At 35.4% G+C, this 25,862-nt stretch overlaps 1 protein-coding gene across 3 annotated transcripts; it reads left to right on the top strand.

Annotated features, from left to right (window-relative positions):
- Nucleotides 1-2,268: 2,268 nt before the first annotated feature.
- LOC117316734 (dehydrogenase/reductase SDR family member 9-like) lies at nt 2,269-25,862 on the top strand. Of its 3 annotated transcripts, XM_033871495.1 has the most exons (9): nt 6,313-6,726; nt 11,070-11,403; nt 12,203-12,470; nt 14,404-14,567; nt 17,378-22,291; nt 22,596-22,933; nt 23,361-23,625; nt 24,070-24,233; nt 25,574-25,862. In XM_033871495.1, exons 6-9 carry the CDS (start codon nt 22,603-22,605, stop codon nt 25,798-25,800), a joined length of 987 nt encoding a protein of 328 aa, XP_033727386.1. In that variant the 5' UTR covers nt 6,313-6,726; nt 11,070-11,403; nt 12,203-12,470; nt 14,404-14,567; nt 17,378-22,291; nt 22,596-22,602; the 3' UTR covers nt 25,801-25,862. The 3 variants fall into 3 exon arrangements, with proteins under 3 accessions (XP_033727385.1, XP_033727386.1, XP_033727384.1); XM_033871494.1 differs by lacking the exon at nt 6,313-6,726 and adding an exon at nt 2,269-2,297 and having other exon boundaries at nt 17,378-22,933; XM_033871493.1 differs by lacking the exons at nt 22,596-22,933; nt 23,361-23,625; nt 24,070-24,233; nt 25,574-25,862 and having other exon boundaries at nt 6,609-6,726.

Genomic DNA, 25,862 nt, shown 5'->3' with positions numbered 1-25,862 from the left:
GGGTGCCGTAGATCGTGAGTTCGAGGCCCGGTCAGGGCACGAGTCATAAAGTTGTCTTCCTTCGTCAGTTGTGTTACTATGTTATATATAATATATATATATTTAAGCATTTAACTGTTACCAAATGTTAGTATACATTCGATATGATTACAATTTGTGTGAAAGATAGGTAGTCCATGTCGCCCTTTCGCGACATTCTATTTATCTGTCACCCAAATTGTATTCATATCGACTGTATACTACCATTTTGTAACAGTTCAATGCTTATATTTACATTCATTAAGAATTTTTTTTCTTTCCTACTGTACAATGTAGGTTATGACGCGTTTAAATTTGCCGCTTACTCTATCACTGACATCATCAAGTTCAAATACCGGAACAGCCGAAATTTCCAGAAGTCACCCATGTCGTTATCGATAGCAAACACATAATACGGTTTTCGCACAAATTTCGTTTTATCTAATGTTTAAAATACGTTTTTAGATTTCGCCAAATTGTTCACAATTGCATGATTTCTAATTGTTTAAAATCAAAGCTTTTTTTCTGCGCAATGACATACGGTTAACATGTTGAAGTGATGCGGCGTTGAACGAGTATTGCACAGGATAGACAGGATTCCTCGGAAACACTTATGTTTCTATCGACTGGATTTAAGTTATTTTCAGAAGAATATCAGCTCTTAAAATCTAAATTGAAGTCGTCTTGACAGTAGGTGAAAACTATTCCAAGGATATTTCGTTCGAAACAGATTCCAGTCTAACCGGTCACATCAGTGTCGCAAACTTAACAGACGATTTTCAACTTAACAGGGGCTCGATTTTTAAGGTACAGTGAGCCGCTTACTTCGATCTTTACAACGTAACCAGCAGGTATAGCTTGTACGTTATATGGTAAGCGCGCTGATTTCAATTTTCCAACTTACTAATTTTCCATTTCTACATAGTAAAATAATAGCTTCATCTACCCATGGACTTAGATTGTGGATTCAACGGCCGATTACTGACAGATTAATGAATAACACAAGGTTTAGAGAGATACAGGTTAATGAAGATCACGAGGGAGATTAATGGTCGATATGACGATCTCGTTTAGAAATATTCTGTTTCTGTATTTGATGCTGGCTATTTGTTCTGTTATTACCTTTGCACTTGTTCAAGGATCTCCAAGGATCTTTATTGTCGTTTATATTTCGCCCTCGAAAAAAAGTTTCGTTATCATGGCGGCATTCTTCATTGTTTTCTATATACAAATACTGCATAACAAGTTATTTCCGTGGAGATGATATTTTCGCTATTTCGACGTGGTCGTGAAAATTTGATTCGTATAATAATACAACGTGAAATATTAACTCCGATTAAGACTTGAAAAGCAACAAAATGAAAGTGTTAAACACTTTGTTATTCGACACCGGGAGGAATATTTGCTAATTAAGATATCCTTTAATTACAACATTGCGAAATTTTCATTCTTTGAAATTTAATTGTTGCGTTCAAAATGAAAATAGCGAAATGTTTGACCTGTGAAAATAACCGGTTGTACGATATTGGTAAACGATAATTTTTAATTGTTTGTTGTTGTTGTTGTTGTTTATTTTATTTTTTATTTTTTTTGTAAGCTTCCCATCGTACCTATCAGACTCACCCTAACGATAATTAAGTGCTGGTCTTTGTTCCATCGATACGTATACTGTATCAATGATAAAGAAATATTGAAAAAGGTAAAATATATCAAAAATGTGATTCTCCCACGTAACATCATAATCATGGAGAGGAAGTGCCGAGAATTAAAAAAAAAGTAATAATATATATATATAAAAAATCTAATATTGATGTTGTTGCTAGGTTAAATTGGAACGAAAAATTAGAATGGAGGATTTTGATCTAGTAACATTTTACTATATTACACAACACTGTTTTGTAAGTTGAGCATCTATGACAAACAGAGTTGTCTCCCTTACGCGGGAAAGCCATGCAAGATAAAAGTTGTGATCGTTCGATACAGATCACACCATAATGAGCAAAGTACAATATTTATTTAACGGGGGCTACCCAAAGGGTAATTTGCCCTCAATACATGTAAATCTAATGTTATTCTAATAAATATATAATTTTAGTAAATATGTAATCATGTTAAATAGCATTTAACAAGGTTATGTTTATATATAGCTAAAGATTTGATTGCCATATGCCTATAGATTGAAACTGCAACATAATTTCCCCATTTGTGCCTCTCCACATTGTTTTGTTATGTATGAAACCTACTTATATTCACAGAAGTATTGCCGCAAGACAGAGGAGGTACGTATTTATATATGTTAGAGCTATATTACCATTTGTCTATATCATTAAATATATTTCTATATCGTAGAAAATAGTAAGATAATGAAATTGATTTTTTTTTCATACGTAAAACTAATAAATATTTGTTTTTAACATTTTAGGCTAACATTGTTTCAATTCTAACTGACAAAAGTTTTGAAAAATTGCTTCATAAATGTTTGCAAAAAAATGTTGGAAAAATTATGGACATACATCAGTTTTGACCTGGCATTATTTTCCTTGTACTTTTTCGAGGGTTTTGATGTAAATGCAGATTTTTGCCAGTATTTTGTCACTATACTAAGATTTTGAGTTAAAATTAAGATTTCGTTTGAAAGTTGGTGATCTCTATTGGTTTTAAAAGACATATTAATTTTAATCACGTCAATCGCCCAAACAACATACTCTTTTTCCCGAATTTTCTATGGAATGGTATCTCGAATACACTCATCTTATGTTTGGTAAGTTATTTCGAATGTTCAATAAAATTGCCATTTCCATAAGTGTTTTAAAGACGCCAAAACTAAGGACCGATTTTAAGTGTTATTTTTACCGAACTGTCGTGTCGTCGACACACTAATAAGACATCTCTCACTGTCCGGTATACAGAAATGTCGTGTCGACGACACACTGACATAACATCTCTCACTGTCCGGTATACAGAAATGTCATGTCGACGACACACTGACAAGACATCTCTCACTGTCCGGTATACTGAAATGTCATGTCGACGACACACTGACATGACATCTCTTACTGTTCGGTATACTGAAATGTCGTGTCGACGACACACTGACAAGACATCTCTCACTGTCCAGTATACTGAAATGTCATGTCGACGACACACTGACATGACATCTCTCACTGTCCGGTATACTGAAATGCACTGTCGACCAACACACTGACATGAATCTCTCACTGTCGGGTTATCTGTGAAGTCATGTCGGGGGACGCCACACTGACAAGACATCCCCAATGTCCGGTATACTGAAATGTCGTGTCGTCGACACCCTGAACATAGACATCTCTACTGTCCGCATACAGAAATGTCATGTCGGAAGACACACTGACATGAACTATCTTACTGTCCGGTAGTACCTAACTGTCGTGATCGTACGACACACTGACATAGGACATCTCTCACTGTCCGGTTATACAGAACTGTCGTGTCCGACGACACACTGACATAGACATCTCTCACTGTCCGGTATACAGAAATGTCATGTCGACGACACACTGACATGACATCTCTCACTGTCCGGTATACTGAAATGTCATGTCGACGACACACTGACAAGACATCTCACTGTCCGGTATACTGAAATGTCATGTCGACGACACACTGACAAGACATCTCACTGTCCGGTATACTGAAATGTCATGTCGACGACACATTGACATGACATCTTTCACTGTTCGGTATACTGAAATGTCATGTCGACGACACACTGACAAGACATCTCTCACTGTCCGGTATACTGAAATGTCGTGTCGACGACACACTGACAAGACATCTCTCACTGTCCGGTATACTGAAATGTCGTGTCGACGAGTCATTGATATGACATCTCTCACTGTCCGGTATACTGAAATGTCATGTCGACGACACACTGACATGACATCTCTCACTGTCCGGTATACTGAAATGTCATGTCGACGACACACTGACAAGACATCTCACTGTCCGGTATACTGAAATGTCATGTCGACGACACACTGACAAGACATCTCACTGTCCGGTATACTGAAATGTCATGTCGACGACACACTGACATGACATCTCTCACTGTCCGGTATACTGAAATGTCATGTCGACGACACACTGACTTGACATCTCTCACTGTCCGGTATACTGAAATGTCATGTCGACGACACACTGACAAGACATCTCACTGTCCGGTATACTGAAATGTCATGTCGACGACACACTGACATGCCATCTCTCACTGTCCGGTATACTGAAATGTCGTGTCGACGACACACTGACATGAAATCTCTTACTGTCCGGTATACTGAAATGTCATGTCGACGACACACTAACATGACATCTCTCACTGTCCGGTATACCGAAATGTCATGTCGACGACACATTGACATGACATCTTTCACTGTTCGGTATTCTGAAATGTCATGTCGACGACACACTGACAAGACATCTCTCACTGTCCGGTATACTGAAATGTCGTGTCGACGACCCATTGATATGACATCTCTCACTGTCCGGTATACTGAAATGTCATGTCGACGACACACTGACATGACATCTCTCACTGTCCGGTATAATGAAATGTCGTGTCGACGACACACTGACATGACATCTCTCACTGTCCGGTATACTGAAATGTCATGTCGACGACACACTGACATGACATCTTTCACTGTCCGGTATACAGAAATGTCGTGTCGACGACACACTGACATGACATCTCTCACTGTCCGGTATACTGAAATGTCATGTCGACGACACGTTGACATGAAATCTCTCACTGTCCGGTATACTGAAATGTCATGTCGACGACACACTGACATAACATCTCTCACTGTCCGGTATACTGAAATGTCATGTCGACGACACACTGACATAACATCTCTCACTGTCCGGTATACTGAAATGTCATGTTGACGACACATTGACATGACATCTCTCACTGTCCGGTATACTGAAATGTCGTGTCGACGACACATTGACATGACATCTCTCACTGTTCCAGTCAATTCAACTGACATTACCGTTAAATAAATTACTCGGTAGTTGTTGGAATATAAACAAACACAACTGTAGAATCTACCAGTATTTAAGAACTGTAATTACATGTATGTAATTTATAAAACTGCAAATGCGATACATACTTTAAAAATTCATGATATATGCAAATTTCTATTATTTTTGTAATACAACACCTGTCGGTAACATTGGGGTTATTTAATGTTAAAGTGAAACCAGACTAAACTATTGCTCGAAGACTTAAATTGATATTAAATATATAATGTAACAAACTGCTCGCGGGGTTAGAAGACGTATATGATTTCCACGCTGTATTTGATATTTTTATCTGTGCTTTAACTGTTTTTATTATAATACATTATATTGATAATTCACATAAAAATATGATAAACATAACACTTTATCATATTGTATAAATTCATGGTCACTTCTCAATTAAAATTATTTAGAATTTTGATGATAATACAAACATACAGTGTATATATCATTCTCATGTCATCACTGTTTGCATGCTGTCAGATATTAACGAGTTATCTCCCTTGACCCTCAAAATATTCGAATTGCAAACATGTTATTGAATCACATACACTGTACATTTCGCCTATCAATAGGGAATTTCTCTACCCTAGATTTCTCTCAGCGTGGTCCGTGTAATAAAAACGCCATTACGAAATTGTAACAACAGAATATCGCTATGGTTAATACAACGATTATTTTACTTACATTTTTATTTTAGTTCCAACCGTTCATGCACGTATACGTAATTACATTTACCAGAAATAACGAATTCGTTTTTTTAATATATTCATATTAATATTTTTTCCATATACGGAAACGATTTCTTTGGGTATTGTATTAATGCCAGTATTGTTTATAAAAGGTGCACATTGGATCTGCACGATTTTATTTATCTGAAATCGAATTCCAAACTACACTTTCCATACAAAAGCAAAATGTTTGTGGATATCTTGTTATATAAACATCTTTTTGTATTCACCTACGTTTGACATTTATGTTGCCATGGTATATTTATTTTTTGTTTATTTTTTTAATTTCAAATAAACCATTTTATAGTACAACATGTATCGTGTGATACATAAAAGTTCTCCAACAATTAAAGTGACGGTTGTAATTTGAAAATGAACTAACGAGAGTTAGATAAACATGAAAACAACCATCACTTGTTGGAGAACTGTCCATGCATCAAACGATACACGTACTATTTAATGGTTTACATCAAATAAAAAAATAAAAAACAGCGAAATAAAAATAAAATAAATGCAATTTCATTTAGCAAATTGAAATATTAGTATGACAAAATTGTGTTTGTGTTTTTATTGATATAACTCTTGTTTAAATGACTTCGGACAAATATATTTAAATAAGACACCATGAAGTAGAACGCCACAGCTGAATATTAGACTAATCACCGTCATTTTCCAATTATTGGAACTCTCCTGGACTTGGGAGGTTAAGTGAAAGTTCACGCTAAGATTGATTTATTAAAGACACCGTACATTTCAGCAAATATTTCTGAAACAGAAGTGGAGTGCTGAGGAATATGTGTATTTCATTTGTGTCGATGTGTTTATATGGAATCTGGTTATCTATTTACTGACACGAGAAAAGTGTTCTTAAATGGAATTATATATTTTGTGTTTGGGATTTAAATTCGCAATACAGGTAAGTGAATTCGTAAAAAAGTATATATATATATATATATATATACTGTATGTTGTTGTTGTTGTTGTTGTTGTTGCGGAATTGCTCCCCAGTAGTGCCCCGACCTACCCAATTCCCCCTTAGTGCCCTAGTCTCGGTTATAACCGGAACAAGGACCTTAAGTCCCATCAATCAACCAACCAACCAATCAATCAATCAATCAATCAACCAATCAATCAATCAATCAATCAATCAATCTGTTTTATTCAAATAACTAGGGACACCAATTGAACCAGTTTGTCGCTCGCGTCTGTGTGTAGTCTATTTTACCAATATCAAATTCTATTTCTTACGACTCAAACCCCACATTGACCGGCCTTTCCACGAGGACACCCCCTCACCCAGTCATCTCAAATTGGTCACACGATAAATAAAAAAAACGTATCCATGTTGATATTTTGGATGACAGACGACAACAAGTTAGTAAGAAGAGTAGTAAAATAGTCCGTGGTAAAAGGCCAGAAGTTAGCCAATCAGAATCGTTGGAGGTCAGAAATGACCAATCGGAAGCTTTGAAATTATTTACACACCAAAACAATAACACACCGAGTCGAATTTGTTTACGTGGCATATCAGTTATGAGACGGGCGCAGTAATTAGTAAACAATCAATCGTAACCTACAGTGTAATAATGTATTGTTATTCGTCATAAAATACATATTCATATATACTGAAAGAGTATATCATTAAGAGAAATTTATTTGATGTGAAAAATCCATTTAGTTTAGTCGCTCAAAAATGAAGATATCTTAGGAATGAAAAATGTATGTAATTGAATTGTTTAGGAAAAAAGTAAGATAAGTTATTTTAACTGATATTAATCGCTCTTGTTGGCCCTGATTGAAGCATGCAAGTGTTCCTAATGTGGAAGGAAACCGGAGTACCCGGAGAACACTCTCGTAGCCGGGTGGGTGACCCGATACTTGTCATGTCCGATCGGGTAATCGAACCCCGGCCGCCTACGTCAATGACAAGTGTTTTACTACTTTGCCACCCAATCATATCTTAGGAATTTATATACAATTAACGTATATAGAAAACAGTATGAGGATGGTCGTCACCTCAGAAAATGAATTGTTTATTCAAATCTAAAAGTAAAAATCCATTTTACATGTTTATTAAATATCACAACTGCAAGCGAGTGACACGCGTCATTATCATCTTACACCACCCCATCTAGATTTCGACATCTGTTTTGACATTTTTTTATTTTCCTTAGTCGCCATCTTGGTATTTTTATTATATGCCCTGAAAATTCATTTTTTGCTCTACTGTACAAAACTCTCAGCTTTTAATGAAAGGTGCGTCTTTCGAGAGGCCTTCACTCGATCCGTACTGTACTCATTCTACTACTTTCCTATATGTTCTTGCAAGGCCGTAATACGGCACGTAAAACTCGTTAAATGAATAAGATAATTAAATAAGCTGTACAACACTTATAAATAGTTACATTGATACAGTTCTATCCTATCAGCGTCCACATATTTGACACTGGTGTAGCCGAAACCAGACATATGTGAGTTATCTGTGGACGAATTCACCACAAATAACGAATTATCTGTAATCGTCCTCGATGCTGACCAGATAACTGCAGATACCAATGAGATATGCCGCACACGTCATGACACGCTTGTCGATTAGATGGCTTAAATGAATATTTCTTCGTTTAAATAAAGTTTAGGTCGTCAAAATTAAACTTACTGGAAATATGTCTTTTTCCAAGTAATAAAAGTTATAATCTTTACATTGATAAGGCAGTTTTACTCTCAAGATAAACCAAAGTTATTTGAGTATTAACTCCTGAAAATGATTAATTCGACCCGAAGTATCACTAATTACCGCAAAGACATACGGTATTTGTATACGATACCGCATTTTTCTTGTACATTTCGCCGTTGATTTCATTACATGTAGGCACAAACACTCATATAATACATAGATTTCGTCAATAGAAACTGTGCATGCTTCTGATGTCTGAACGAAGGAATGCCTCTTTAACACCATTTTGCTATTTATTATTACATTGAAATTCTCTATCGCCATTCTGTTATATATTATACCTTGTTGTATTTGAATATAGCATACCGTTTGATATTGGTGATTTTAACATATACAATAGGTACAAAGTGTAGATTTGCGGTTGATATCTCTCAAAATCTATGACAATGATAGACTGATATTGACCCAGTTTTACACACCCTATCATCTGGGCCATGTTGTTTATAAGGGGATTAGGCTAATCACATTTAAACAACATTTTCAAGTCCTGATATAATAATTTCTGCTAGAACTAACTTGGTAAAACTTCATGAAATTCTGTAATTCTTAAATCTAATCCGACTGGCATAATTTAAAGATTTGTTTTATATTTCTTTTATTTTTGAAACATTTTGCATGATAAACAACAACAGGTTACATTTCACAAGTACAATAATATAATTACTCGCTCACAATTTCCTTCATTTTCTCATTTTCTCATTAGATACAACCCACCTTACATTCACACTCGCATACAACATGAAGACATATAGAATCGGACGGAAACACAAAGAACAGCAGAACAAAAACAAAACAAAACACAAAAAGAGCTACAGAGAAAGGAAGAGAGAAAGGAGGGGGGGGGGGGGGGATGGAAAAGATAGGGAAGAGATTGGGATATGAAGTGAGAAGAGGCTAGACTTTCGGTTTATATATTAAAAAGGTAGATGTTTTTTGTTGTTTTTTTCAACATTTTCGATCAGGCAAGTTTTAACCATTTTTTCCATTCATTATTAAAAAAACATTGAGGCACTGTTCACCTTTATCCTGAGCAATGTACTTTTGGACTTTGTAATAATCTTCCATTAAATTTACCAATGCCATAACATTTTATGATTTATGAGCGCACCTGGTTTCGTACAGATACTGTTATCATACTTTAAAGATGATATACTCACAGGTTTTGCAACAAATGAGAAATGAAAGTTTCACTAGTCAAGTGATTAAGCTACAAATCAGGGCCCTGGTCATAACGGTCAACCTAGACTGGCCCCTGTCTCTAGAATATTAAAATCATAAATAAAATGGAGCTTTATGATTTTGATCCCTAGGATATGTCTGATCCTAAGTTTCAAACTAGGGGCAGATAAGCTAGTATTAGAATTTAGCTTAGCAATTCTTAACAAAACAACTTAGGGTCTGGTAGCCAGTCTACGGTCAACCATATGACGTTACCAGTGATATAGTGTATTGTATATCTGATATCGATAACAACGCATGCTTAAATTATACGTATAAAATATCCCTGTTATCGATCTAATACTTTTATTTCCAGCTAGATCATGCAGGGTATACTTCTACTCACTACCATTTTTGATGTTATGTTAAGTAAGTTTTGGCACACACGTTATTGTAGTACATAACTTTATTTCAAAACAATGACTTCTCTGCCTGGAATTCATCGGGCGTCACGCTCATCTTTTACCCCATCGCGGATATATTTCATTTTAATTAGTCTATTGATTTTTTGTTTGTTTCAACGATACAATGTTCACAAAATAAAAAATAACGCCTGAAATATTTGTGTGGTCATATGGATAATTACCAACGGCTCTGTTGAATTTTGTGGACAGTTGCATTGATGGTGAGTTTATACAATGCATATACATAATACATTAAAAGAAACCCGTACAAAACAAACATTTGTGTGACAGACGCTAACATTTCTAGAACACTTGTCACAATTTTCCTGTTCGTGTTCAAGGTGCTGCGCACAAACATCGCTACTTTTTATTTTGTACTTAGTATTGTTGCTATTTATTTCAATTATAGTTTTGTTTACAGTTCGTGTGCATCCTGTTAAGCGTTCACCCCAGTTAGAAAGGCCTCGGATTCTGTCCCCTGGCCGATACATACCAGAGTCTTTGATACTCCTGCTTAATGATAAAATTTTGAGAGTGGAGCGACTGCTTTCCATGTTGTCTGTATAATATGACCGGGTCAGATACCATGTTTGATATCCTTAGCAGTATGCTTCAGTGAGATAACACTATAAAGTCAACATCAGGTTCGCGCTATCACAAGGAGACAAACACGAACATACTGCAGCCTCCGAAAGCACAAACATGCAATACACGCATGTTTTTCGCCAACATGACAAGCCATCATTTAGCATACAAATCCAAACGAAACCATTCGGCGTGTTTTTGTTTTCTAAATGCCTTCGATGTTTTGGATACGGTATTCGTCGTTTTATATCTTTGTTATATACAGTTGCATGCTTTAGGCAATATTTACTAAAACGTTATGTTGTTTTATGTTTGCAGATATATATTAAGAAGATGAGCCTGTATATCGTAGTTCTCCTGGTATTAGCATACATGATATCGAAAAGATTCCTAAAAACACTGAAAATTGCTCGGATCTACGACAAATATGTATTTATTACCGGATGTGATAGTGGGTTTGGTAATTTATTAGCCAAACGCCTGGATTACCGTGGTATGAATGTGTTCGCTGGATGTTTAACTGAGGAAGGGAGAGATAAGCTGGATAGATCGACATCATGTCGTGTGACTCCATTGCTTATTGACATAACTGATGAAGAAAGTATTAAAAATGCATGCATGTTTGTGAAATCGAGGCTTCCACATGGACGAGGTAAATAATTGAGTCTTACAATGTTATCAATTTGTTTTTGTTTGATTATTTGTGGTATGTGTGTTTTGTTTTGATATTGTTTGTTTTTTTACAATAAAACCACCAAACACGTCGAACCTAATATTGCACAATATGATGTTGATAATTACTATTATCATGATAACGACAGTAATCATTATTTATAGTCTTCACGAACCTGTATACATTGTAAAATTCTACAAGCAGATGACATCTATCACGGCAATCGTGTTACTAAGTATAGACCGATGACTTTAGAATCGCCATAGGTTGGGGAAGCAGGCATATTGCCATCTAAAATGGAAAATTCACGATAGCAAATTAACACCAATATATTTATCATACAGGAACAACAGATTTAAACGATTGGTTTTGAAGAGTTTGCAGTGTTGTCGATTTTAAGGTCTCCGATCGATATGGCCGATATATGTATTTAATCAAATATCATTCTACACTTTGTCATTAACAATATTTAAACACGGGCAATTGAAGGGTTTAGTCATGTAACTGTTCAGGTAAGTTCGATAAATTTAGCTCTGTATGACGGATAGTTGAGTCACGCCTTCAGCGCCATGATATATCTGTGATTATTCTATTTATCTCTCACTAAGACGAATTTGTCTACCGGAATCAATTATTAAATTGTAGTTATAGTAATATTTCCTCTGGTAAATGTTACACCTCTTGCTTGTGATAAATAATTAACACTTGAACTTCATATATCTCATCTGTGTCATGAAGGAAAATACGATATTCATTTGTTGTTTTTTTTTCAATTCAGGATTACATGGTCTGGTAAACAATGCTGGCATTTCCGACTCAATAAGTCTCTTGATATCAGAATGGATTCCCATCGACGATTACAAACGTCTATTGGATGTAAACCTTTACGGGATGGTGCGCGTAACAAACAGGTTCTTGCCACTAATAAGACAAGAGAGAGGACGAATTGTAAACATGTCCAGTGTTTTAGGAAGACTATTTGCAGCAGGAGGCGCCCCGTACGTCTGCTCGAAATTTGCAGTAGAAGGATACTCGGATACCCTCAGGTAATATTCAGTTAGTATCGCATTAGTGTAGGAAGTAGGGTATACATTGTGTTTTTATGAAAGCAACACTACAGCGGTTTCCTCATTGTAGCTCTAGCTTTCTCAAATCGATTGGATGATTGTACTTCTAGGTTGGTAGTGCCATTTTATATAATTCACGATATGGTGACACTGCATCTGTGGTATATCACAATGATGCGTGATGTGTGCACGAAGTGTGCACAGCCTGAAGACGATAAAGAGATTATAAGTTGTACCGTATCTGACCCCTGTAATCTTGAAATGTCAAATGTCATTGGTATGAGGGACTTTCAGAGTACGCTATATCACTTATTTAATGACAAATTATTACACTTATTCTTCTAGAACTCGAGAAGTTCCAAAGAACTTTCTCTATTTGACCAGAGGCATTCGTAGACGTCCATGATTTGACCTCAGAAATGTTATTTATTCGAGGTTTTTTAGAGCAAGAAACAGGAGGCCCAGAGGGCCTGTATCGCTCATCTGGTTGGATTTGACCAAAAGTCAGGGACGTCCAGGGAGATAAAAATGGCATTCGCTCATCTGTGAGCACACTGTGTGGTTTATCTTGGTCAATATACATAATGAGTAGGTCTGGTAAAGGGTTTTATTTCCTTCAGATTTCACATTATACATCTGAGAACCTGGTATATGCGTCAGATAAAAACGTCGCCGTAGAAAAGAGCATTCTGCTGAGAGTACAGCTACTGCAGTGGAACCCCTTAGCAAATACAATGTACCTCGTTATTGAATGTATTTATATGAATTGACGAGTTGATATCTTATTTGTGATAATACGGTTTTCTTTAAGTACCATACGGTATGTTTGAGGTTTACGGCCCATCGACAACTGGGGTCATTTATGGCCAAACAATAATATCGTTTTGATTTTATATGTTAAAATCAGATAAAATTGGTGATTTTGAAAAGCATTCATATTGTATATTTAGATCATTATGATAAAAATGATTACCCGTTAAAAATGGTAATATATATATATATATACGAATAGATTATGTGAACTTTGTGATATATTTAGAACGTCAAGGAGAGTAACGTAAAAGACATCAAAGTCTATAGAATAGATCGATTTCTTTCAAGTAGCTAAATATTGTTTTCGAATCCACGGAACTGAAAAGGGTTTTCGTATTAAATACCATCTCAAGTTATACACAAATAACAGTTTAAAGAGAATACATTTTCGATTACTGTAAAACACAAGTTATAACCCTCTAGTGATGAAAGGAACCAACGTGTTAATATGAATATTTAACAGGAACTTTCGGTAAGAAAGTCTTATCATTTTATTAATGGTGATGTTGATTTGACATAATAAGAAAGCCGTACTTAATAATAATAATGTTAAATATAGATCAATAACGAGAGGATTGAATACGAAAAGAAATATAGATAAGTACAGGCACACTTAAAAAGATGGAAGAGTAATAAAACCGTGTGTTCCAGGGGATAAGCGTCTTTTCCTATATCGAAGACACCCACCATAGAAATCTAGGTCGAATCAGAGTTACGTCGCATTCTCGAAATGAGAACTAGGATGGTTACAACATAAGCTTCGAACATTTTTTTTAAATTTGTTTTTAAATTTAAATTTTTTATTTTTATTCTTTAAATTACCCAATTTGATAATGATGTCGTCCATAACATCTTCGTTGCAGAAAAAAACATTTTTTTTATTTAATCTAGTTATAAAAATAAAGCGTTCAAAGGTAATCATCAGAAGATTTATATAATCAAATAAACCTCGTCATCTCTTATTGTTTTATTAAATAGCAATAATCACTTGATTTTCTACAATTCATAGTAATATGTCTGAAATTTATGTGTTTATCGACGGTTCTTGTTTACTTAATTGTTTATTCTTGTTTTCATCAATTCCTTGTTATATTTACAGACAGGAATATTATACAGCCGGGGTAAAAGTCAGTATCATAGAGCCTAGTGCATTCAAAACAAACGTATTTGATACTGATAAAGCTAAGGAAAAGCTGTGTGAATACTTTAAACGTCAGGATGAAGATGTTATAGAGTATTACGGAAAGGATTACCCTGAAATAAGTAAGTACATGAACTGAATATGTGAATCCTAAGTCCTTCAACAACATATCATAACTGGTGCTATATCAGACAATATAACACAGAAGACAATGATAATCGGATTTTATTAGGTCACCTGAGACGAAGTCTCAGTTGACCTATTGCAATCGCCTTTTGTCCGGCGTCGTCCGTCGTCCGTCGTGCGTCGTAAACAATTTACATTTTCAACTTCTTCTTAAAAACTGCTGAACCAAATTCAATGAAATTTTACAGGAAGCTTCCATGGCTGAGGGTGAACCAAAATTGTGAATTATATGGTCCCCACCCCCCAGGGGCCTGAGGGGCGGGGCCAAAAAGGGTCAAATTGACTAAAACTTCAAAAATCTTCTTCTCTACTCTCAGATATGGTAGAATCAAATACTTTTCATAGATGGAAGGGTCATATGGTGCTTTACCAAAATTGTGAATTTCATGACCCTGGGGTCTCCCGTTTGCCCCTGGGGAGGGGGTAAACTTTGCTATAGTTTATATAGGGAAATCACATTTTTGACTATTATTTGTTGGATTTGTATTGGAATTCATTCTAACTTGTATCAAATTATCAGCATGGGATGACACTTTGATGGTATGTACATGTTGGCCCTAGTTGACCCCCAGGGGCTGGTGGGCGGGGACAAAAAGGGTCAAATTGACTAAAATTTCAAAAATCTTCTTCTCTACTCTCAGATATGGTAGAATCAAATACTCTACATAGATGGAAGGGTCTTAAGGTGCTTTACCAAAATTGTGAATTTCATGACCCTGGGGTCTCACGTTTGCCCCTGGGGAGGGGGTAAACTTTACTATAGTTTATATAGGGAAATCACATTTTTGACTATTATTTGTCGGATTTGTATTGGAATTCATTCTAACTTGTATCAAATTATCAGCATGGGATGACAGTTTGATGGTATGTACATGTTGGCCCTAGTTGACCCCCAGGGGCTGGTGGGCGGGGCCAAAAAGGGTCAAATTGACTAAAATTTCAAAAATCTTCTTCTCTACTCTCAGATATGGTAGAATCAAATACTTTACATAGATGGAAGGATCTTAAGGTGCTTTACCAAAATTGTGAATTTCATGACCCTGGGGTCTCACGTTTGCCCCTGGGGAGGGGGTAAACTTTACTATAGTTTATATAGGGAAATCACATTTTTGACTATTATTTGTTGGATTTGTATTGGAATTCATTCTAACTTGTATCAAATTATCAGCATGGGATGACAGTTTGATGGTATGTACATGTTGGCCCTAGTTGACCCCCAGGGGCTGGTGGGCGGGGCCAAAAAGGGTCAAATTGACTAAAATTTCAAAAATCTTCTTCTCTACTCTCAGATATGGTAGAATTAAATACTCTACATAGATGGAAGGATCTTAAGGTGCTTTACCAAAATTGTGAATTTCATGACCCAGGGGTCTCACGTTTGCCCCTGGGGAGGGGGTAAACTTTACTATAGTTTATATAGGGAAATCACATTTTTGACTATTATTTGTCGGATTTGTATTGGAATTCATTCTAACTTGGTTCAAATTATCAGCATGAGATGACAGTTTGATGGTATGTACATGTTGGCCCTAGTTGACCCCCAGGGGCTGGTGGGCGGGGCCAAAAAGGGTAAAATTTACAAAAATTTCAAAAATCTTCTTCTCTACTCTCAGATATGTTAGAATCAAATACTCTTCATAGATGGAAGGATCTTAAGGTGCTTTACCAAAATTGTGAATTTCATGACCCTTGGGTCTAATGTTTGCCCCTGGAGAGGGGGTAAACTTTACTATAGTTTATATAGGGAAATCACATTTTTGACTATTATTTGTTGAATTTTTATTGGAATTCATTCTAACTTGGTTAAAATTATCAGCTTGGGATGACAGTTTGATGGTATGTACATGTTGGCCCTGACTGACCCCCAGGGGCTGGTGGGCGGGGCCAAAAAGGGTCAAATTAACAGAAATTTTAAAAATCTTCTTCTTACAGCCCATTTAAGGTAGAATTAAATACTCTTCACAGATCGAAGGGTCTTAAGGTGCTTTACCATAATTGTGAATTTCCTAGCCCTGGGGTCTCGCTTTTGCCCCATGGGAGGGGATAAACTTTACTATAGTTATAGGGAAATCACATTTTTGACTATCATTTGTTTTATTTGTTTTTAAATTCATTCTTTCATTCAAATTTACTGAAATATTTCAAAAATCAGGTGACCGTTAAGGCCCATGGGCCTTTTGTTTAGTATAGGATTCAATATAGACCATATAATTGATAAAAGTGAGTCATTTCACCCAGTCTCAATAGAATAACATATGACTATTATAGGGAGGTACTTTATACGAAAGGACACCCGAAACAGCGCTGCATATTGATTTGGTTTGGTTTGGTTTATCTTGTTTAACGTCCTATTAACAGCTAAGGTCATTTAAAGACGGCCTCCCGTGCGTGCGACATGCATGCGTGTGGTGAGTGCGTATGTATGGTTTGGGAGGCTGCGGTATGTTCGTGTTAAGTCTCCTTGTGATAGGCCGGAACTTTTGCCGATTTATAGTGCTACCTCACTGAAGCATACTGCCGAAGACCCCAGCAGCACATCCCACCCGGTCACATTATACTGGCAACGGGCGAACAAGTCGTCCCACTCCAAATATGCTGAGCGCTAAGCAAGAGTAGCAACTACCATTTTTTAAAGACTCTGGTATGTCTTATATTGAAAGATCGACAGAAACATAAAAAAAAAAATGAAGACTATAACGGCATTTTTACAACTTTTACAGCGTATAACTTCTATTTTCACTTTCAGTTATAAAGAATATGATGGGAGAAGGTGTGTTCTCGAAGCGACTGTACCAGGTCGTGGACGCGTACGAGCATGCATTGACGTCAAAATTCCCGGAAGGTCGATATTTAGTTGGGAAAGACAGTCATACATATATCAGGTTCCTGTATTTTGCGCCAGAATGGCTGACCGCAAAAATTATAGGAACGCTTAACTGGCCACTACCAAAAGGGCAACGATAATTTGCTGTCTTAGTTCTTATCTGATTTTATTGTTACTCATAAATTTCGTATTGGTCCTGTGTATATAAAAAATAACATGTTAAATAATATATGCTTATTTATTTGAAGTGATATGTATGAATCGATATATGATTTTGTCAGAGTTTTTTTTTTATAATGTATGTGATCATTTATAATAAATTAATAAAAGTCTTCCTGAGAGGAAAAATGATAATAGAGTGGGGAATTCTACTAGTCTAATTGAAACTATGTTTTTTAATATTAAGCCATTTTTAGCTATTTTTACGAAAATCATTATTTTCGCAATTACTGAGGTTTTGATTTCAATAAAAAAAAAAGCCTCTGTATCCATTTTATGTGAAAAAGCAATTGATGATACGAATTTTCAACCATTCTACTACATAAACCAAAGGGCAATGATATAATGTCATAATCGGCAAAATAGTTTCCATGGAAACTGTTAAGGGTAGTGTATAAAACCACATATAATTGCAGGCTATACAGGCACTATATCTCAGGTGTTGTGATAGTGATAATAATTAACAGAATTTTTCATGACACTAAGTGACAATGAATGTGTCCTTATATACACAATTTATAACACTCATTTGTATTTTATTTTTTTACGAACCTGACAATATCAACCAAACCGCACTTATTTAACATGACACATATGATACTAATAAAACAAATTGATGAATTATCATTATTTTGTCAGATGTGCTATTTGATCATTTGACTTTGACAGTGTATAACTTCTATTTTCACTTGACACAATATTAATATTTGATATTTCGTAAATTACATTTTTAACAAAATTATGTTCCTGCTAGCATACACTATGGAATATATAATTACTTTAATGACCAGCTTTTCCTCAGTTAGTACATTCAGTCGGAGAGCATACATGTATGTGTAGGAAGAAGATAAAAAATATATGTTTGACCGTTTATGCCTCCATTAAAGGAAATTTTCATCACATGATGAGTAAGTACTTGTGTTCTGACATTGACGATAAAATCAGGGTATCTATAACTAAGGTATTTGTACAGTAAACCAGACAGTTATCAAATAAACCGGATAGCGATAAGATAACACGTGTCTGATTCAGCTGGTATGACATCGTATAGAGCAGTAATAATAAGCCAACAGACATACAAGAGTTGAAAATTGGATTATTAAAAACAAACAAATATATCATTGTTTACAAATACAATCCCCTTTTCAAGAGTTCCTAGTGTAGTAGTGGTTTCACATTATACCATTTTTTTATATTTATTATTAAAAATGGAAATACAAATGTTTTAAGTTTTTTATGTATTCTTCTATTCTAAAGAAGCTTCGAATTCCTTTTTAAGCCGATTAGTGATGAATGAAAGTCTATGTTGGAGATTCTCTTTGTTTATATGAAACATTGCTTAAATTATAATAACATGTTTATGCTATTAAGTTTGTGGTCAAGAAAATCTAAAATTAGTCTGAAATGGTTTTAGTATATAACAATACCGTATGATTTTCTATCCACACAGCTTACTTTTCCCAGAAGATAGATAATGTGGGACATTTCCAAAATAAGTGAATAATTCAACATTTCTATTACAGTGGGCAGTTCTAAATCTTAATTGTGCAAACACTTTGTTTGTAGCTTATATCCTCTGTTTAATCAACATGATCTACAGAACAACGAAATACATCACCGATATACTAGATGAAGTGCAATTCCAGCTCAAGACAAGGATATGCATTTACACGGGAAGAGAACGTGGGGAGAGTAGATGCATCCTATTTCATCAAGGACCTACAAGTCTAGGTCATATCCGGGCTATGTCATGTTCTCAAAATCAGAACTAGGGAAGCCTAGGTATATAGATAAGCGTCGGACATGTCTAGGTTCATTTCGCATAAGAAATAGAATATTTCCATGTCGGATCATAATGTCGATCATAAAATGTTCCCTATTAGCAATCTCTACCGGTATATAAAAGAATGAGGCAGTGTTTATGCTGCGAATAAGATTGAACAACACGTTTGTATTTTCGTTACTATGTTTGACATGTGTATACGTTTCTCTCTGCATGTATTGATGAATTTCTAATGCTTGTGTAACAATAGGCCTTTACACAGTTTAGACCCAACACAAAAATATATGTAAAATTAGGTTAACTAGACGGTGATATTAATGTTTACCCTGAACGCTAAAACGTGCCCATGTGACACGTGTAATGTTGGTCAAGATACCCGAATTTCGTCAGATCTAGATAAGATACAGGTAGTCAAATCAGTGCAGGTTACATCATTAAGCTCAGACCTACCAAATGTTTAGTAACAACAAATCAAAACAAAGTCTGAATTCCATTATGAGAATAATCGCGAACTACCTACGAACGAAATTTTGCTCGACTGTCGTAAATAATTTTTGTTTGTTTTAGGAGTTTAATGATATCGCATTAGCCAGGGTTCTATGAGGACGGGTGTCGAACAGGCACCTATAGAGGAAGCATAGAAAGACTAATAAGTGAGGGGGAAAATGAAAGATTAAAGGCCCAAAGTGTTGTAAGTCGGACAGATCTATTTTAGTCTCTTAAATGTCACCTCAAATAGATGACTCGAAAGAAAAATCTCCAATTAAAACAAATTCATAGCCAAGTTATCAGAGCAAATTCAAATAGGGAGACTATGAACTATTCATCTTGTCCTTGGACTTCCTAGTTTACATAAATGACGAAAATCTGTTAATGACTATAAAAAGTCAGTTTTGTTGTCGTCATTATTATTGAGAACTGTTTTATCATTTCATCAAGTTGATGCGTATTATATGTCATCTATTCGTTTCATTGAATTCAAGAGGGATAAGTCTTAAATGGTATGGAATATTTTGTTAAGATACCGAAAAGTAAGTAATTCTAGTTTTGTCTGTGATATTTAATCGCCTTCTCGAACTTTCGACTTTCTATTCTAGGTAGTCTAACTAGATTTCTAGGTAGACGGGCTCTGATTGGAATTTCAGCTGAATTATGGGTCGTCTCAAACTTATTAAAGGTCTTATACAGTTTAGTTACTACCTATTTCTAAATAATTGAAATGTATAAACACATCTTGGATGTAATAGAACTTTTCCTACAATCATATTTCCATTGTCCTTAATTCTAAGTAACTAAACGTAATTTTGCATTGAGAAACAATTAGAGGTAGAAAGTTTAGTTTAGATGTATTTATAGAATGTGGTACTTGTAGAGATACGCGCTCCCAAATAACAACATGTTCTGAAACATGAAAAGAAATGCGACTGAAAGCAAAAATAGAGATAAGCAACAAAAATGCCACGAAAGCATCAACAAAATTATAAGAAGAAATAGATGCTTTCAAATATGCCTCAGTTAAACACTTTGTATTCGAACTATCCGCATGTCATACGTCTTTTCGAGTTTTCGCTTGCGGTCCGTCTACATCGAAATTGAAAATGCATCTCATTAGAAAGACAGACAACAGAGAAGTGAGTCGAAACAAACCAGTACATTGATCGCTTTTGGTTCAGGGTAACTATATATTTTCAGAATAATTGAGGTTATTATGGACATTGTCATTTGGACATCAAAACAATGGCATGGACATAAGAACATCTCGATTCGGCAAGAAGAAAGTTTTGATAAGTCTCGGAAAGTTAAATGTAAACTGTTTCAAATTGTACTACAGCGTGTTTTAAAAAGATGAACATTTCACAACGAAACCAATCATTGACTTCCTTCTTAAAAGCAATGTTCGTCAATTACAATCACTGACGCTTCCGTTACTTATTTTAATCTATCAAACGTTGTAAACCATCAGTATAACGTTTTTATTCAAACGTCAATGCATTAAGTTTTAAATCTCAGTCATGTCAGTTTAGAGGATAAACATTTCCCATATAGCAGATCACATTGAGAAGTTTTTGTTTGTTTTAGTTGAAGTTTATGATAGATATTTCCCCACTGAAATAATTTTTAAACAATCGAAGCAGCACTGTATCTTTAGCAACCTATTAAACGCATATACCAGATTTAAATATCTCTTAGCGTTAAACTAGTCTGTATTATGTAATATATACAACATTGATGAGTATATGTTGACGTTTACAACTAATAATTATCAGATAAAGGTTAACTGTTCCGAGATTTTTTTAAAGTAAAATGAATACTCGAAACAAATGTTATGATGCCCTTTAGTTTCCCGACAAATTGTTTTAGAAAAGTCATTTTAACTAATTGACTTTTTTTCTATTTTTTTTTTTTTGCAGCAATAAACATTCACATGTAACATATAATTCAAGTAACTGGTCCATAAGTCCGGAAAAAAGTGCTCTTATTTGAATTTATATGAATTAAGTAACTTTAACATACATAAGAAGTAGGAACGTGTTGACAAATTAACATCAATGATATGAATTTATCATTTATGTGTTCTAGACAGAGATAAAAACATAGTAATGACCTTCCATCACTAGCGATATCAAGAATTCTTTGGTTCCCGAATGTATACATATCTTGTACTTACAATCAACGAGGCCGTCAGACAGACTGTGACGCAGGTATGGACTTTGTCTATCTGAGTGAAAGGAGCGTATGCTTATTGTCATGGGGTGTATATAAACTCCGCCTTCTCCGGTACAACTCATTAGTACTGCAGCCTATCCTGACCTTCATTTACAGACCTAATACCGGTAAGGTATGTTTGAAATTAATTAAAACAAGGAAGCGGTTATGACTTGCTTGATCATATATATATATAAAGAAAAGTAGTTCTGATATATGAGCCGCGAAATTGATTTATATTGATCTTATATTAATGCTTTATTTGATTTTTTAGGTGATATGACATACTGCAATGCATAACAGGAATGCAAAATATCTTTTACTTACACCGGTATTATCTCTCTGATTAATTCATATTCACTTTCAGTTATTGTCAATATATTCTCAATTATGTCGTATCAACTTTAAGGAACTGAACACATTTCATTGCAGAATAAAAATGCTAGCTCTCATACTTATCAGCTTTACTCTCGTCTTTGTGACCGGCCTTGTCGTCATCCGAAGGCAGTTTCGTAGTTTGAAAATCAAGAAAAGAGAGGAACTTTATGTCATGATAACAGGGTGTGACTCGGGTTTCGGTAACCTGCTGGCAAAACATCTGGACAGTCTAGGGATGAATGTATTCGCTGGATGCCTTACGAAAAAGGGAGGCGACGAGCTGAGACAATCTACATCTAATCGAGTTGTTGTCATTGACATTGATGTCACCAACCACGAAAGTGTCGCTAACGCTTATGAAGAGGTGAAGAGTAGACTACCCGACGGCAAAGGTAAACATATTTTGTTTCCAGTCGATTGCGTGTCTTGCGTGAAGCAATTAATACATCTAAACATACATCTGTTTCCGCTCTTATAAAGGACTAGAGTTCACTTTTGTGTCCTTGCCGCAATTTCGTTCTGTCTCTCGTGCCTAAATTGTTGAACTATTTATGCTATAAAGACTAGTAAATATAAAATATAGAATACTGACATTAAAGCGAAATCGTTAGTCGTAATCGATTCAATAAAAACAGATATGAACCAAAGATATATTTGCATGGATAATCTTGATAACAATACAAGTATAATAAAACCATGTGATTCGGAAGAATAACAGACTTCTGCTGCATCGACATTAGATGTTTTATGGTTTTTTGTGTTTTTTAAATGCTACAGTCTTGACCACAGAACATCCTTTTTATCGTACATATGTTACAGGCCTATGGGGACTCGTGAACAACGCCGGCATATTTGGACAGTGTTGTTATGTTGCATCTGATTGGTTGAACATTGACGACTACAAATCTGTTATGGATGTAAACTTGTACGGAACCATAGAAGTGACAAGAGCCTTCCTGACCTTGATCAGGAGGGAGGAAGGCCGCATTGTTAACACAACCAGCGTCTCGGGTAGGGTTGCTATTGGTGGCGCTCCGTACGTCTGCTCGAAATACGCCGCCGAGGGATTCGCTGATTCTTTGAGGTAGAAATATGTCTTACTTTTAGCTTATTTGATTTTAGCTGCTTTCTGAAACAACCATAGTTCATAGGCCACATTTTAATTTAATTTAGACAAATCATCAATAAAAGTATTCATGGATTGTACTTTAAAAAGTCATATGAGTATTAATTAGCTGGTGATGAGCCTAGATTTTATCAATAAACCAGCAACAATTCTGAAATTACATCATGTAACCGCTTCAACCAAATAAAAATTAAGATAAACTGTATCACTTTGTAAGATGTTTTCTGAGCATAGTTCAAAGCCCTTACAGTTATTACGACAACTTGATCATAAATATAGTAAACTCATACCTAATTAAATAATTTTAATTATGATTTTGTTTTCTGTTTTGTTTTAGTTCTATGATACGGTTTTCATAATTAAGAATCAGCTTTAATGAAATAACTTTTTAAAATTAAACAGGAGTGAGTTGTGGAAATCGGGAATATCAGTACATATCATAGAGCCAAGTGGATACAAAACCAACTTTTGTTCAGGAGAGGGTATTGTAGCAAATCTGATGAGACGATATCAGGAACTGGATCAGGAAAAAAGGGAATATTACGGAGAAGACTTTGTGCAAAGATGTAAGTATATGTACATCATGTTTACTGCCAGGTGTCATATGGGTTTGTTCAAAATAAACTTTCAAATAAGCTAAATAATAAAAAAAAAATCCGAAAAAGAATTTATCATTCAGTTTATTCGTTCTCGTTGGTGATGCTCAAATAATAAAATATCCAGAAGGGGTGGAGGGGGAATCAACTTTAACTCTAACATTTCCTTTGTCTTTGCCGTAGTCTGATGGAGCGTTCGATTTGCACGGGTGACCTAGCGACTAACTTCTCTTTAATCTTCTCGCCTCCGCAACATCCTTACATCAAAACCAATTAAATTCTGTCTGCTTCTCTCCCTCAATCCACCAAAGTTCCCATCCAATTAAATTTCTTGGAAAATTTAAACGTGTTTCAAGCGAAAACGTGGTAATTGCATTAAGAAATGTACTCAACATATAACTAACCGATGATTTTTTGAAGAAGCCGTTGCAATATGAAAACTACACATTTGGGAAATCGCCTTTAATTAGTAACGACATTTTCAATTACTGATAGATATGATTTTCATCATCACGCCTTTGACTCTACAATGTCATCATTTGCATTTCGTTGTACTGTCATTAAGGAATATTATGGAATTATACTTTAAAGAGTTAGAATGCATTTACAATTAACTAGTCTGCTTAGGAGAGAAGTAGACCCTGGTATGATTCCATGACGTTAAACAATCCAGTTAATGTTTGTCTTTTTATCAACATTGATATGATACAAACGTTTTTCGCGCTTTTTATTGAACAATTCCCCAACTACGAAAGTAGTAACATCACTTTTGTATTTATGGGATGTTTGGTTTGGTTTGGTTTAATTGATTAACGTCCAATCATTAGCTAAGGTTATTCAAGGACGGCCTTTTGTACGTTCGATATGCATGCGTGTGGTGAGTGCGTAAGTGTGTTTTGGATGACGCGGTATGTTCGTGTTAAGTCTCCTCGTGGTAGTACGGAGCTTTTGCCGATTTATAGCGCCACCTCACTGAAGCATACTGTCGGTGTTTAATAATTGTTATATAATGTAAGGTTTAGTTTTACAAGGTTTCATTATAAATATGGTTCAGTAGAGATTACTTCTGATGCCTTTAAGTAAAAGAATATGAATATGGTGTAGATTAGTCTGTTAAGCAAACTCTACAGAAGTCGCAGATATATGAATATCAAGTGTTGTGAGAAATACAAGATATTAGCTAGTTGTTGAAGATTCATAATTTCATTCAATCTCTGTATGATAGCTCTTTATCCAATGGTTACACAAGCCACAAGGTATGATAAACTGCTAAAACAAAGTATAGCTTCACTTTCCTTTTTTACCAACAGTAACATCCCGCATGGACTTTGATGGGAATATGTCTTCAAATCTGAACGAGGTGATCGAGGCCTATACCCATGCACTGACCGCCCGATTCCCAAAGGCACGTTATGTGGTAGGCTGGGACGCCAATACCTTGTATCGATTCCTCTGGTCAGCCCCGGAATGGTTGAGTTCCTTCCTCCTCAGCAGACCTTGGCCAACTCCTCGAGGAGTCCTTAAACAACACAAATAATAGAAGCATGCTTGATGATAAGAAAGGATGGTGCTTTGTGTTCTTAAGAGACTTTGGGGGGG

The sequence above is a fragment of the Pecten maximus genome, chromosome 18 (assembly GCF_902652985.1).
Source record: "Pecten maximus chromosome 18, xPecMax1.1, whole genome shotgun sequence".
NCBI lineage: Eukaryota > Metazoa > Mollusca > Bivalvia > Pectinida > Pectinidae > Pecten > Pecten maximus.
Note: the sequence above shows the minus strand (reverse complement) of the source record. Positions and strands in the feature narration are given on the sequence as shown.